The sequence below is a fragment of the Oncorhynchus tshawytscha genome, linkage group LG03, assembly GCF_018296145.1.
Source record: "Oncorhynchus tshawytscha isolate Ot180627B linkage group LG03, Otsh_v2.0, whole genome shotgun sequence".
Lineage (NCBI taxonomy): Eukaryota > Metazoa > Chordata > Actinopteri > Salmoniformes > Salmonidae > Oncorhynchus > Oncorhynchus tshawytscha.
Window position 1 is genome coordinate 63,422,273 of NC_056431.1, and position 15,958 is coordinate 63,438,230.

Here is a 15,958-nt window from a genome sequence, read left to right on the forward strand (position 1 = left end):
AGTCCAATCAATGTTGCTAAATATCATGTGGCTGTCCATGGTACTCATTTATTTTATTATACTGCACACATGCACAGAAATCAGTACCATTGACGGTCACATGATATTTAGCAACATTGGTTGGACTAAATCCTTTTTGAGTGTGTGTATGTGAAAGTAAAACAAAAATGTTGACTCATCCTATTTGTAGATTAGTTGACTAGCCAATGCCATCCTCCTCTCTTTCATGTTGGCAAAACAGTCTATGGCTCTGACATATTGTACAATTATTTTGTTGTCATTGGCTACCTAGCTAAAATGCTTGATAGCCTGACTTCCTTGCATGTGCAAAAATGAACAGACTAAGTTAGCTAGCTAGCTAGTTAATGTGAGCCTACTAGGCTATATCTAGGCTACATATTGAAAATTAATCATCTCAGGCCAGTGGCACAACATATTAACTTATGATTAGATCAAAATAGGTGTCATAATCATTGGCCTGTACAGTCAAAGCCACAAGTCCAAATCTCCATAACCATCCATGTCTTAGGAGAGGGCTGATTTAGCTAGCTAGCTACTGCAAGACATCAACACATGCAGACCAGAAAGAGACCATTTTTTCCGAAATGTACCTTTTGCTGATGGGCTAATTATTTTATAATGATTTTTATCAAAGGAGGCTGAATGCTGCTTTCATCAATCAATCAAATGCTGTGGCGACACTTGATTGGAGTCCACCTGTGATATATTGGCTACACATACTGAGACAGATGGGTTCTGTTTCCCTCGCTCCGATGATTTCTCCGGTGAGATTCAGACACTTTCAAATTGCTGGAAAATTTGGAAAACACAGAGAGAGACGAAATAGAAATAATTGTAGTATTTTAATTCATTTATTGGTCAAATATTTGTGGAAGCCTGGCTTCCCTTGGCAGCCATGAATACACACCACTGAAGGTTGGTGCATAATATTTGTAATGATTTCTGTTTGCACGATGCCTGGGTGATTATGTATCCAAATGAGAAGGAATTGACTACTTGTTTGACTTCACAACTGTTTATAGAACGAACACAGGCTTGTGATATATGTTTGTCGGAGCATTACCACGTCAGCATAGTAATTTACCCACTTTACAGAGATCTATCGAACGGAAGGTGGTGTTAAACCCTATGCCATTCAACACACCTGAAGTCACTGTCTTTTTAAATAATCAATGGAATATGTATATGGAGAATAATGACAGCCCCCGACGTCTCTCCTTCAATAATTTGGGAAGCATGCAGGCCAGTTATGAGAGAGAATATAAAAAAACATTTAAACTACAGTTGGATTTCGAGTTAAAAGTAAGGCAACTTAAAGATGAAATTAAAAGGACTTCCTCCTCTTCAAAGAATTACAAGCCGCAAGATCAGCATTAGACCAAGTGTTTACAGAGAAAGCAGAAGCATCTATTTTCCAGGCTATACACACTATTTTCCAGGCTATACACACTATTTTCCAGGCTATACACACTATTTTCCAGGCTATACACACTATTTTCCAGGCTATACACACTATTTTCCAGGCTATACACACTATTTTCCAGGCTATACACACTATTTTCCAGGCTATACACACTATTTTCCAGGCTATACACAGGTTATATGAACATGGAAATAAAACAAGTCAACTCCTCTCAAGACTGTCAAAGAATATAACTGCACCACACTAATATCAGGGGTGGAACAATTCACCACTAGGGAAATAAATACCATTATGAGGGACTACTACCTGTCACTCTACAGCTCAGACCAGCAATCATTTGGCTGACATGCAATCCTTTTTGGATAAACTATCTCTCACAACAATTCATGTGGGAGACAGATCATTTTTATGCAAGGAGATATCCAAAGAAGAAATACAAGAGGCAATTAAAATCCTTAAAAATGGGAAATCGCCACCCCCAGGTGGTGAGGGTAGGTAGCAACACATCTGCCACGCTGATCCTCAACACCAGAGCCACCCAGGGGTGCGTGCTCAGTCCCCTCCTCTACTCCCTGTTCACCCACGACTGCATGGCCAGGCACGACTCTAACACCATCATTAAGTTTGCAGACGACACAACAGTGGTAGTAGGCCTGATCACCCACAACGACGAGACAACCTATAGGGATGGAGGTCAGAGGAGGTCAGAGACCCGGCCGGGTGGTGCCAGAATAACAACCTATCCCTCAACGTAACCAAGACTAAGGAGATGATTGTGGACTACAGGAAAAGGAGAACTGAACACGGCCCCCATTTTCATCGATGGGGCTGTAGTGGAGCAGTTTGAGCACTTCAAGATCCTTGGTGTCCACATCACCAACAAACTAGAGTGGTCCAAACACACCAAGACAGTCGTGAAGAGGGCAGACAAAGCCTATTCCACTCAGGAAACTAAAAAGATTTGGCATGGGTCCTCAGATCCTCAAAAGGTTCTACAGCTGCAACATCGAGAGCATCCGGTTGCGTCACTGCCTGGTACGGCCATCTCATACATGTGACATCATCATGATAAACTAGTGCTCTCTGTATGTGCACCCTCTGCTGGAGAATACTGGTAATCTCAGTTCATGAGAAATGTGTAGATCTACTTTCCCTCATCTCTTTCCTAACCACAAATCTAAAAGAACAGGGGAATAGAATAATGTGAACCTTGGGTGACATTCCTCCATCTCACTTTCATGTTAGAGACCCATTGTTATGACAGATCAGGAAGTAGTGTCGGAGCCTAGTAAAGGAAGACCTGTATAAGTAGGCCCAGTTATACAGAGTGACACTGCTTCACATTACAGGTGTATTGTCACAGTGACTCACCTGGGATTTGAACTAATCACCCTCTGGTTATCAGTCCATATCATCTCGCTTCCTGGACCGTGAATTGATACATGTTTTGGTTCGCATGCTTAGGCTGTAGGCTATCATGTGACTTCTGTATCGGTGGCTAAAGAAGAAGCTAACCTGATCTATTTTGATCTCACAGATCTCACAAAGACTTCCCTTTTTATAGACATTTTCAAAAAAACTACAAAATATTCAATGATTTAATCTTGAAGTTGCAGAAAATAGTCTGCAGTTTACTGTTGCCATTGATGTTATAAACAACATGATACAAACATGGACTTTTCTAACAATGTTGACATTTAATCTATCTTTGTGTCAATAATTAATAGGATAGGTGTATATGATAGGACAATTGCTGGTGATTTTGAGAAACACCTAAAACCAGTTCACAAAACAACTCCAATCCTGCTCTCACATTACTGTCTCATTCAAATAGATTTGTGCCAGAAAAAATAATGATTTATACAATTCAAACGTAATTCAACTACAAATGATAAACATCTCATCTCTCTCTTTTGCTAAACATTCTCTTTAGCACGAGCCCATGGTGTTAGGGGTGTGGTTGATAGCTGGGTCTTTGTCAGAATGAGTTTGCTTTGTAGAGGCCAAATAAACCCATAGATAGTCTCTGAACAAAATCATCTGTTTCTCTCAGAAGGAATCCCCACAGGTTGTGGTTTCATATCTGCTCATGGGTCCTTAAGGTTTTAAAAGAAATGACAACAATTTAACTGGCAACAGTGTCTTCGGAAAGTATTCAGACCCCTTGACCTTTTTCACATTTTGTTACATTACAGCCTTGTTCTAAAATCGAATAAATATTTTTAAAAATCCTCAGCAATCTACACACAATATCCAATAATGACAAAGCGAAAAAAGGGTTTTTAGACATTTTTGCTCATGTATTAAAAATAAAAAACAGAAATACCTTATTGACATAAGTATTCAGACACTTTGCTATGACACTCAAAATTGAGCTCAGGTGCATCCTGCTTCCATTGATCATCCATGAGATGTTTCTATAACTTGATTGGAGTCCACCTGTGGTAAATTCATTTGATTGGACATGATTTGGAAAGGCAGACACCTATCTATATAATGTCCCACAGTTGACAATACATGTACAAAATACAATACAAAAAATCAAGACATGAGGTCGAAGGTATCGTCTGTAGAGCTCAGAGACAGGATTGTGTCGAAGCACAAATCTGGGGAAGGGTACCAAAACATTTCTGCAGCATTGAATGTCCCCAAGAATGCTGTGGCCTCCATCATTATTAAATGGAAGAAGTTTGGAACCACCAAGATTCTTCCTAGAGCTGGCTGCCTGGCTAAACTGAGCAATCGGCAGAGAAAGGCCTTGGTCAGGGAGGTGACCAAGAACCCGATGGCCACTCTAACAGAGCTCTAGAGTTCCTCTGTGGAGATGGGAGAACCTTCCAGAAGGACAACCATCTCTGCAGCACTCCACCAATCTCCCCTTTATGGTAGAGTGGCCAGACAGAAGCCACTCCTTAGGAAAATGACAGCCCGCTTGGAGTTTGCCAAAAGGCACCTAAAGACTCTCAGAACATAAGAAACAAGATTCTCTGGTCTGATTAAATCAAGATTGAACTCTTTGGCCTGATTGCAAAGCATCACATCTGGAGGAAACCTGGCACCATCCCTACGGTGAAGCATGGTGGTGGCAGCATCATGCTGTGGGGATGTTTTTCAGCGGCAGGGACTGGGCCCGCTCAGGTCCGTTCAGGTTATGGATGTGTCACTGCAGCCTTAAAGGTCCTCAATGATGTCACCATTGCCCTTGATTCTAAGCAATGTTGTGCCGCTATTTTTATTGACTTGGCCAAAGCTTTTGATACAGTAGACCATTTCAACTTGTGGGCCGGCTAAGGAGTATTGGTGTCTCTGAGGGGACTTTAGCCTTGTTTGCTAACTACCTTTCTCAAAGTGTGCAGTGTATAAAGACAGAACATCTGATGTCTCTGCCACTGCCTGTCACCAAGGATGTACCCCAAAGCTCGATCCTTGGCCCCATGCTCTCCTCAATTTACATCAACAACAGAGCTCAGGCAGTAGAAATCTCTCTCATCCATTTATATGCAGATGATACAATCTTATACTCAGCTGGCACCTCCCCGGATTTTGTGTTAAATGCTCTACAACAAAGCTTTCTTAGTGTTCAATGAGCATTCTCTGCCCTTAACCTTGTTCTGAATACCTCCAAAACAAAGGTCATATGGTTCAATGAGAAGAATGCCCCTCCCCCCACGGGTGTGATTACTACATCTGGGAGTTTATAGCTTGAGGTAGTCATCTCATACCTCATACAAGTACTTGGGAGTATGGCCACTGTCCTTCTCTCAGCACATATCAAAGCTGCAGGCTAAAGTTAAATCTAGACTTGGTTACACTATCGTAATCGCTCCTCTTTCACCCCAGCTGCCAAACCAACCCTGATTCAGATGACCATCCAACCCGTGCTAGATTACAGAGATGTCATTTATAGAACAGCAGGTAAGGATGCTCTCAGGCGGCTAGATGTACTTTGCCACCAATGCTCCTTATAGGACACATCACTGCACTTTATACTCCTCTGTAAACTGGTCATGTCTGTACACACGTCACAAGACCCACTTTTTGATGCTTATTTATAAAACCCTCTTAGGCCTCACTCCCCCCTATCTGAGATATCTACTGCAGCCCTCATCCTCCACATACAACACCCATTCTGCCAGTCACATTCTGTTAAAGGTCCCCAAAGCACACACATCCCTGAGGCCTTTTGCCTTTTGGTAGGCCTACATTGTAAGTAAGAATTTGTTCTTAACTGACTTGCCTAGTTAAATAAAGATTAAATAAAAAACTTAAACATGACATAGCATGAGAGGATCTGGAGAGAAGAATGGGAGAAACTCCCCAAATACAGTTATGCCAAGCTTGTAGAGTCATACCCAAGAAGACTCAAAGCTGTAATCGCTGTCAAAGGTGCTTCAACAAAGTACTGAGTAAAGGGTCTGAATACTTATGTAAATGTGATATTTCCAGGTTTAAAAAAAATAAAAAATTAGCAAAGCTTTCTAAAAACCTGTTTTTGCTTTGTCATTATGGGGTATTGTGTGTAGAATTCAGATTTTTTTTTTATAATAAAGCTGTAACATAACAAAATATGGAAAAAGTCAAGGGGTCTGAATATTTTCCAAAGGCACTGTATATTAACGTAAGCACAATACATGTCTGTAAAACATAATTAAACATAAATAGAAACCTATACAGTGCCTTGCAAAACTTGCCGTTTTTCCTATTTTGTTGATTTACAACCTGTAATTTAAATGGATGTTTATTTGGATTTCATATAATGGACATTCACAAAATAGTCCAAATTGATGAAGTGAAAAGAAAAAATGACTTGTTTCAAAAAAATTCCCCTCCCCCCAAAAACAGAAAAGTGGTGTATGCAGATGTATACACCCCCTTTGCTATGAAGCCCCTAAATAAGATCTGGTGCAACCAATTACCTTCAGAAGTCCCATAATTAGTTAAATAAAGTCCACCTATGTGCAATCTAAGTGTCACTAAAAGGCATGTGGGAGACTCCCCAAACATTTGGAGGAAGGGACTCTTGACAGATGAGAATAAAATTGAGCTTTTTGGCCATCCAGGAAAATGCTATTTCTGGCACAAGCCCAACACCTCATCACCTTGAGAACCTCATCACCCTGAGAACCTCATCACCCTGAGAACACCATCCCCACCACAAACATGGTGGTGGCAGCATCATGCTGTGGGGATGTTTTTCGTCAGCAGGGACTCGGAAACTGGTCAGAATTTAAGGAATGATGGATGGAGCTAAATACAGGGACATTCTTGAGGAAAACCTGTTTCAGTCTTCCAAAGATTTGAGACTGGGACTGAGGTTCACCTTCCAGCAGGACAATGACCCTAAGCATACTGCTAAAGCAACACTCAAGTGGTTTAAGGGGAAACATTTAAATGTCTTGGAATGGCCTTGTCAAAGCCCAGACCTGAATCCAATTAAGAATCTGTGGTATGACTTAAAGATTGCTGTATACCAGTGGAATCCATCCAACTTGAAGGAGCTGGAACAGTTTTGCCTTGAAGAATGGGCAAAAATCCCAGTGGCTAGATTTGCCGAGACATACCCCAAGAGACTTGCAGCTGTAATTGCTGCAGAAGGTGGCTCTACATTGACTTTGGGGGTGAATAGTTATGCGCACTCGTGTTTTCTGTTTTTTTGTCTTATTTCTTGTTTGTTTCACAATAAAAAATATTTTGCATCATCAAAGTGGTAGGCATGTTGTGTAAATCAAATGATACAAACCCCCAAAATACATTTTAATTCCAGGTTGTAAGGCAACACAATTGGAAAAATGCCAAGGGGAGTGAATACTTTGGCAAGCCCCTGTAATTAGTGAACCACACACTGCATCAAGTTGAGTTTGTAGGCACTGTCACAGGCATCATATCTGTTCCTTTGGTTCAGTAAGGTGCTATCGAGCTTTCCCCAGCTCTTGTCCACCTTGCATCTCCGTTATCTCCCTACTCACATGACCTCTGTCATCTCACACACACACACACACACACACACACACACACACACACACACACACACACACACACACACACACACACACATTGTCCATGAGGTTAGCCCATAAGGACATAGTCGTCTGAGCAGTCTTCCTTGATTGACGACTGGTGGGCTGGGCCCGTTGGAAGGTTAACGAGGGCGTAGTCACAATCGTTATCTCCGGAATCTACGATGAATCCTGTTGTCTTGGTGTTGTTATGGTCGATGGTGGCGTATGTCACATCCTCTTCCTGTAACAATATGGAAACCATGGAGTGAAACAAAGGGTATATTGTCTTGAATGAGCTTCCTTTCCTTTTCCCTTTATGATTAGGCCCAGGAATTATCCCTATCCATGTGATCTGACCAGGAAAAACTGCAGAACTAAATATAATATTGTTTTATCAATTAATCCTCTCTCATGACCACTGATCTGGTGAGAATGTATCACAGGTGAATTGGAGAATTTTGGTCTGACAGGATGCTTCTGTACTTGAGTATTGATCGACAGCAAAAAGGAAACATTTGAATGCTTGAACACACCACACACACATTATCTGTGTATTTCAGGCAGAGGCTTTGATTTGAATATGATCTAATTCTGTGTACAGCTCTTAGACCATGTGAATACAGCCTTTCATACCACAGAACACAGCTCTCACAAGACATGCAAAACAAGTGAAACACTGTGAACTTGACCTGATATTCCACAGCTATCATGGATCATCCTATGACAACTTTTGCTACTTATTTGAAGAGCCATCAAAAAAACATCTAACTGTGATCCAGAGAGAGTCAGAATTATACACACACACACATGCATGTACAACCACACACACATGTATGCACACACAGTCCACAGGAGACTGCTGAGGGGAGAATGGCTCATAATAATGGTCGGAAGGGAGCAGATGGAATGGCATCACACACATGGAAACCATGTGTGTTGAAGTATTTGATACCATTCCACTGATTCCGCTTCAGCCATTACCGCAAACCCGTTCTCCCCAACTAAGGTGGCACCAACGTCCTGTGACGCACACACAGCTTGAATGCAATTTGCCTGCATTTACTCAACTCAGTGTCATATAATCATAGTGTATGGACATGCCAAATATTGGTTGTACTTTTCATACCTTGTTGTCTGGGCTGCTATGACTATCACCGTTAACTTCTGCAAAGAAGCAGACATGTAGCAATGTCTTGATTAAATTATAACACATACTTTGAATTATAACAAGAAAATGTGACATGCTTTTACTAAAGTAGTATGTTTTACCATCTTCATTTTTCTTCTTCCTGAATAAACCAGAGGACAAACTTTAGAATTAACTCCTCAGTCTTAAAAAAGAGAAGTGTACATTGAATTCACTACTCAGTCTTACAACAGAGAAGTGTAAGTTGAATTACCTACTCAGTCTTAAAAATAGAGAAGTGTACATTGAATTCACTACTCAGTCTTACAACAGAGAAGTGTAAGTTGAATTAACTACTCAGTCTTACAACAGAGAAGTGTACATTTAATTAACTACTCAGTCTTACAACAGAGAAGTGTACATTTAATTAAACTACTCAGTCTTACAACAGAGAAGTGTAAGTTGAATTAACTACTCAGTCTTACAACAGAGAAGTGTAAGTTGAATTAACTTCTCAGTCTTACAACAGAGAAGTGTACATTGAATTCACTACTCTCTCTTACAACGGAGAAGTGTAAATTTAATTCACTACTCTCTCTTACAACGGAGAAGTGTAAATTTAATTCACTACTCTGTCTTACAATGGAGAAGTGTAAATTGAATTCACTACTCACTCTTTAAAAAGAGAATTGTAAATTGAATTGCTCACCCAACAGAAATAGGAGAGAGTGATGATACAATGTGTGCACTTCAAATGAAAACATACTGCTAATAAAGACTTGACCACACTGCAAAGTACATTTTTAAAGAACTTCCTTTAAGATGTTGCCAGGCAGGCCAAGTCTACTCATCACTATTGCTGCAACAGGAATCTTTGTACAGATGCTTGTATATGTATTCTGAGGCCAAATGCCTGGTCTTCTCTGAGATCAACATTAATGTCATGCACACTTTGATTACAGACTCTTTACAAAGGAGATCAACTACAGTGAGATAGTTGTGAAAGAAGCAGAGCACACTGCAAAAACAATCCAAATGTGTCTGTGTTCCCCAGGGAGCACTCACCTCAGTGTTCCACACATGTAGTTTCCCATGGTGAATTAGTTGATCCGAGGAGCCGGAGTTGGAGCACACTCAGAACATACCAGGTGTTGAGGTCACGGTGCACAGGCGCCGGTTGGCACGACAACTCTGTTCTATTGCACTTAACGTTCAAGTGGCATTGCTTCAGCCCCCGCTCTGACAGCATGAGAGAGTGAGGAAGAACAGAGAGTGAGAGAGAGTGAGAGAGAGAGAGAGCACGCGACAGAGAGAGAGAGAGAGAGAGGTCTGTTTGTGTAATATACATATTTCCTGTGCTATATTTCCAGCAGGCCTTTATCACAACTAATAGAACTAACTTACACACCACCCTCCCACCCAGAAACACAAACACACACACTCAGACACACACACACACAAACACACATGGTGTATGGTGACCAGAAGCACAATGTGAGAAAGCAGGACTATCTATGTCAAGTTTTGCATGATGTCCATGTAAATATTTAAATGAATTGGCAAAACCCAAAATAGGTTCCATTTGAGAGTAGAGAGCATGACTTACCTGCAAATGGAGCTGAAATAGAATCAACAGGGAGAATATTGTCATAGTCCTGTGGCTTACAGGATTCACGTTATGTAGCCACTATACAGTAACTGTCATATATTCACATGTTACTGTATGTGTTGTGGTTCAAAGGATATGAACAGTTCTGTGTGCATGTACACACACACACACACACACACACACACACACACACACACACAATAACATAAACACTTCCTGACTTAGGCAAAACAGTAAATGATCAGTCAGACCAAAGTAATACAGTGTATACAAGTTATGCAATGCAATCTCTGTAAATAGTCTCTTTGCAGAAATGTATTTCACTCAGTTGCCAGTCCAGTACTACTGGAGCATGAAGCTATTGAACTGAACCAACAATGTTATCGTTTGAGACAATGTCATGCATGTTACAGAAGGTATTTTTGGAACTTGTGCGCTGTGGAAAATGCTAACTTTAACTGTCACTGTTATATAGCCCCCTCTTCTGGCAATTCAAGGAATTATTTCATTACCATATGCAAAACGTGCACGTGTGCATAGAAGATGAAACAAAAGCCAACTTTCTCTGTCTCAGCCTGGCTTCATCTCAAGTGAACGGACAATGGAGAAGTCAGAGAGTTAACAATGAACATCATCACAGCTGTGTTTGCGGTCATTACTCCACTGACTTTGGTCTCACGTACAGTTGAGACTGAGACATTCAAAGGAAAGAAGGAGATATGTAAATATAGCCATTCTGCTTGATGTGGACTGTAATAATGCTGTGTGTTGTCGTCATAGCTGTTGTTAGTGGATGTACTGTATGTAATCTCAGGTCCCACTTCACATGACGAGCCCTAGCCTAAAGCAGAGGTAAAAAGGGACCCTCAAGTAAAAGTTCAAGTCATCCAGTAAAATACTACTTGAGTAAAAGTCTCAAAGTATATTGTTTTAAATATACTTAAGTATCAAAAGTAAATGTGTAAATCATGTCAAATGCCCTATATTAAGCAAACCAGACAGCACCATTTTCATGTTTTTAAATGTAAGGATAGCCAGGGGCACACTCCAGCACTCAGGCATCATTTACAATTTCCAAATGAAGCATGTGTGTTTTGTGAGTCCGCCAGATCAGGCAGTAGGGGTGACCAGGGATGTTCTCTTGATAAGTGTGTGAATTAGACTATTTTCCTGTCCTACTAAGCATTCAGAATGTAACAAGTACTTTTGAAAATGTATGGAGTAAAAAGAGCATTACTTCCTTTAGGAATGTAGTGAAGTAAAAGTAAACATGTCAAAAATATAAATGAAGGGAAAGGGGGATACCTAGTCAGTTGTACATTTAATCCAACCCCTCTGAATCAGAGAGGTGCAGGGGGCTGCCTTTATAGACAGAGTACAGATACCCCAAAAAACAACGTATTTTTACAACTTTAGACCTCTGGCCTAAAGCATATGCATTTACATTGTAGTTGCATAGGAATGTACATACTGTAGACATTACAGTGTAGTTAGATTGGTTTTAGGCCACTTCATTTAAAGTGGGATTGATTTAGATTTTTAGATTCATTTAAAATGTCTTCCGTTCAGATATCAGAAATTAATTTGTTCATTTTGGCAATGATGTCATCCTAAAGTGAGAATCTTCATCATCTGGAGTTTAAACCTGTGTGGGAGAGTGTTGAATATACAGCGATTTTGAGAACCGATACCAGAACACATGTAATGACAGCAAACTCCTGCTCAATGCCTCCCCTGGAGAACACTTCCTGTTTATTCCAGAATTTTCCATCAAGGATGAGGGAGTGGGAGTGGGAGATAGTTTACAAAGGAGGGAGCCATGATGCACATATACATGTTTTGCCAATAGATAAGACAACATCTCCATCTGACCTGTTTAGATTTAGTGTATTTGTTTGTGAAGGGCTGTGCCTTTTTAGCTTTATTTTGTTTGTGCTAAAAGTCTGTTCTTTTTCTGACATATTCCTTCACAGTTCCATTGTAAATTTCAGTGGCCCTTATTCCTTCCTCGCCCCTGTGTTTAGCTCCTCCCACAGTGTCTGCCTCGCTGGAGTGGGAGGGCAGTAAGAGGGTGGCTGTGTGTTTAGCTCCTCCCACAGTGTCTGCCTCGCTGGAGTGGGAGGGCAGTAAGAGGGTGGCTGTGTGTTTAGCTCCTCCCACAGTGTCTGCCTCGCTGGAGTGGGAGGGCAGTAAGAGGGTGGCTGTGTGTTTAGCTGAAGGGGGGAAACCAGCTGCCTCCATCTCCTGGAGGAACACATGGAACTCTACTTCAACCACAGCCGGCACTATAAAGACCATACAGAACCAAGACGGCTCCTACTCTGTGGAGAGACGGTTGGTCCTGCCTGATAGTGGCTCTGAAGACCACCTGATCTGTGCTGTCATACACCCCTCCAGGACATAGAAGCACATTGAGACAAACCTGGCATTTTGTGGTGGGTTAATTGTATTTAGAAACATATAATATTGTGTTATGTCGTATAACATATCATATCACATTCTTTCAATCCTATGTGCAGGGAAGAAGCGGTCTGGTAATTTGGGGATGGACATCTCTCATATCCTGAAGATTGCAGGCATCTGCACAATTCCCATCCTCCTGACCATGGCGTATGTAGTGAGAGGAGGATGCAAGGTGAATCACATCCAGACACACACCTTCGGTATGTTGTGTCATCTGCAGTACGTCTGTGGCTTTGTGACTGCCTCGTTTTGCTTGCAGAAACCATCTCAGGAATCAGAAGTGGAACTGAGTGAGCTGAGAATACAGGAAGCTGACGTAAAACAAAGAGGCAGTATGTGTGAGCCTCTATGATGATGTGATATCATTTTCATTCAATTGTAACAGCTGTGTAACAACTATTTGACTGTCTTTTAAATAATATATTTTGAGGCAAAGTTCAATGAGACATTTATTTCAACTGTAGCTGTTGAATACATCTCAGTTACTTAAATAAATAAATACGTTACTCAAGAACAGAACAGTGCTTCACTAATTTATTTACCAAAAAATGCCACTCTTGTAACTTACTATAAAGGTCTGGGGGAAAACAGTAGCCACTGAGGAGCTCTGATAGTGACAAAGGTGGATGTTTCTTACCACTGGGGTGGTGTAGTTGCTAAATTAAAGCTAGCAGCACGGTCAATCTGGCATCTGCATTGGCCATACAACATTTACTGTGATGCAGCCTCTGCAGAAGTCAGGGCATTCATACGTCTTGCACTTCGCGGTGCAGAGCAGAGTTGTTGTGAAGGAAGTTGTCAAGGAAGGGTGTTCGTGTTTATACAGGACGTACCACCCCCACCTACCGCCAACCAATCATGTTAATGAGGAGCTATACAGATTTATATGGAGCCCTCTACAATGCTGCAAAATTTGTGAGGCACACGGCATTGCTGTACAGAGCTTGATTTGGCCTCCGCAGACCTCTGGAGGCTCCACGATAGCACCACACCCTCCATACGGAGCCTCCAGACCTGTATAAATCGGCTTATAATGTGACCCCGTCACCATTTTTAGACACAGGTGGGTAAAAAGATGGGTACCGGTAGCTAATTTAACCATTTAATGCAGTGGGCTAAATCAGGGTCACACAGAGTGTTTCTTGGTAGTCTTAAACTAATCTACTTTTAAACAACAGTATACATCTCACACACATGGTTATGGGCTGAGAAAAAGAAGACACCTGTTCCATTTCATATATGTAATGGAACAGTTAAACCTTCTATTTCACCTTTATTTAACCAGGTAAACTAGTTGAGAACAAGTTCTCATTTACAACTGTGACCTGGCCAAGATAAAGCAAAGCAGTTCGACACATACAACAACACAGAGTTACACATGGAATAAACAAGCGTACAGTCAATAACACAATAGAAAAAATAAAGTCTATATACAGTGTGTGCAAATGGCATGAGGAGGTGAGGCAATAAATAGGCCATAGTAGCAAGTAATTACAATTTAGCAAATTAACACAAGAGTGATAGATGTGCAGATGATGATGTGCAAGTAGAAATACTGTTGTGCAAAAGAGCAGAAAAGTAAATCAAAACAACATGAGGATGAGGTCGGTAGATTGGATGGGCTATTTACAGATGGGCTATGTACTGCTGCAGCGATCGGTTAGCTGCTCAGATAGCTGATGTTTAAAGTAAGTGAGGGAAATGTAAGTCTCCAGCTTCAGCGATTTTTGCAATTCGTTCCAGTCATTGGTAGCAGAGAACTGGAAGGAAAAGGGGGTGTTGGCTTTGGGGGTGACCAGTGAGATATACCTGCTGGAGCGCGTGGGTGTTGATATCATGACCAGTGAGCTGAGATAAGGCGGAGCTTTACCTAGCATTGACTTATAGATGACCTGGAGCCAGTGGGTCTGGCGGCGACGAATATGTAGCGAGCGCCAGCCAATTAGAGCATACAGGTCGCAGTGGTGGGTGGTATATGGGGCTTCGGAGACAAAATGGATGGCACTGTGATAGACTGCATCCAGTTTGCTGAGTAGAGTGTTAAAGGCTATTTTGTAAATGACATCACCGAAGTCAAGGATCGGTAGGATAAACAGTTTTACTAGGGTGTGTTTGGAGGCGTGAGTGAAGTAGGCTTTTTTTTATTTACCTTTATTTTACTAGGCAAGTCAGTTAAGAACAAATTCTTATTTTCAATGACGGCCTAGGAACAGTGGGTTAACCGCCTGTTCAGGCGCAGAAGGACAGATTTGTACCTTGTCAGCTCGGGGATTTGAACTTGCAACCTTTCAATTACTAGTCCAACGCTCCAACCACTAGGCCGTGTACAAAAGATAGCCCTATTTGGTAAAATACCAAGTCTATATTATGGCAAGAACAGCTCAAATAAGCAAAGAGAAATGACAGTCCATCATTACTTTAAGACATGAAGGTCAGTCAATTCTGAGAATTTCAAGAACTTTTAAAGTTTCTTCAAGTGCAGTCGCAAAAACCATCAAGGGCTATGATGAAACTTGCTCTCATGAGGACCACCACAGGAACGGAAGACCCAGAGTTACCTCTGCTGCAGAGGATACGTTCATTAGAGTTACCAGCCTAAGACATTTCAGCCCAAATAAATGCTTCACAGAGTTCAAGAAACAGACACATCTCAACATCAACTGTTCAGAGGAGACTGTGTGAATCAGGCCTTCAGAGTCGAATTGCTGCAAAGAAACCACTACAAAAAGATACCAGTAAGAACAAGAGACTTACTTGGGCCAAGAAACACGAGCAATGGACATTAGACTGGTGGAAATCTGTCCTTTGGTCTGAGTCCAAATGGTCCCAACCGCCGTGTCTTTGTGAGATGCGAAGTAGGTGAACGGATGATCTCTGCATGTGTGATCCCACTGTGAAGCATGGAGGAGTAGGTGTGGGGGTGCTTTGCTGCTGACACTGTCTGTGATTTATTTAGAATTCAAGGCACACTTAACCAGCATGGCTACTACAGCACTCTGCAGCGATACATCATCCCATCTGGTTTTCTCTTAGTGGGACAATCGTTTGTTTTTCAGCAGATGGCTACTTTGAAGAATATAACATCTAAAATATGTTTTGATTTGTTTAACACTTTTTTGGTTACTACATGATTCCAAATGTTTTATGTCATAACTTTGATATCTTCACTATTATTCGACAATGTGGAAAATAGTAAAAATAAAGAAAAACCCTTGAATTGGTACTGTACATCACAGAAGACTGAATTATAACAAAACTGTTTGACATAGATGCACTGGATTGTTTAAGCAAAAAAATAAATAATTATGAAAAATATT

General features: G+C 41.1%; 1 protein-coding gene across 1 annotated transcript; it reads right to left on the reverse strand.

The window, feature by feature from the left end:
- Positions 1-7,132: 7,132 nt before the first annotated feature.
- On the reverse strand, positions 7,133-9,925 carry si:ch211-214p13.7. The gene is made up of 4 exons (XM_042319822.1): positions 9,635-9,925; positions 8,713-8,732; positions 8,570-8,607; positions 7,133-7,684 (listed from the first exon to the last, which is right to left on the reverse strand). Exons 1-4 carry the CDS (start codon positions 9,661-9,663, stop codon positions 7,511-7,513), a joined length of 261 nt encoding a protein of 86 aa, XP_042175756.1. The 5' UTR covers positions 9,664-9,925; the 3' UTR covers positions 7,133-7,510.
- Between the last annotated feature and the right edge of the window lie 6,033 nt (positions 9,926-15,958).

Coding starts and splice junctions, on each gene's coding strand:
- si:ch211-214p13.7 (XM_042319822.1), bottom strand. CDS start 9,663: ATGGGAAACTACATGTGTGGAACACTGAG. Junction 8,608..8,712: donor GAAGAAGAAAAATGAAGATG/GTAAAACATACT, acceptor GCTTCTTTGCAG/AAGTTAACGGTGATAGTCAT. Junction 7,685..8,569: donor ATAGCAGCCCAGACAACAAG/GTATGAAAAGTA, acceptor ATATTGTTACAG/GAAGAGGATGTGACATACGC.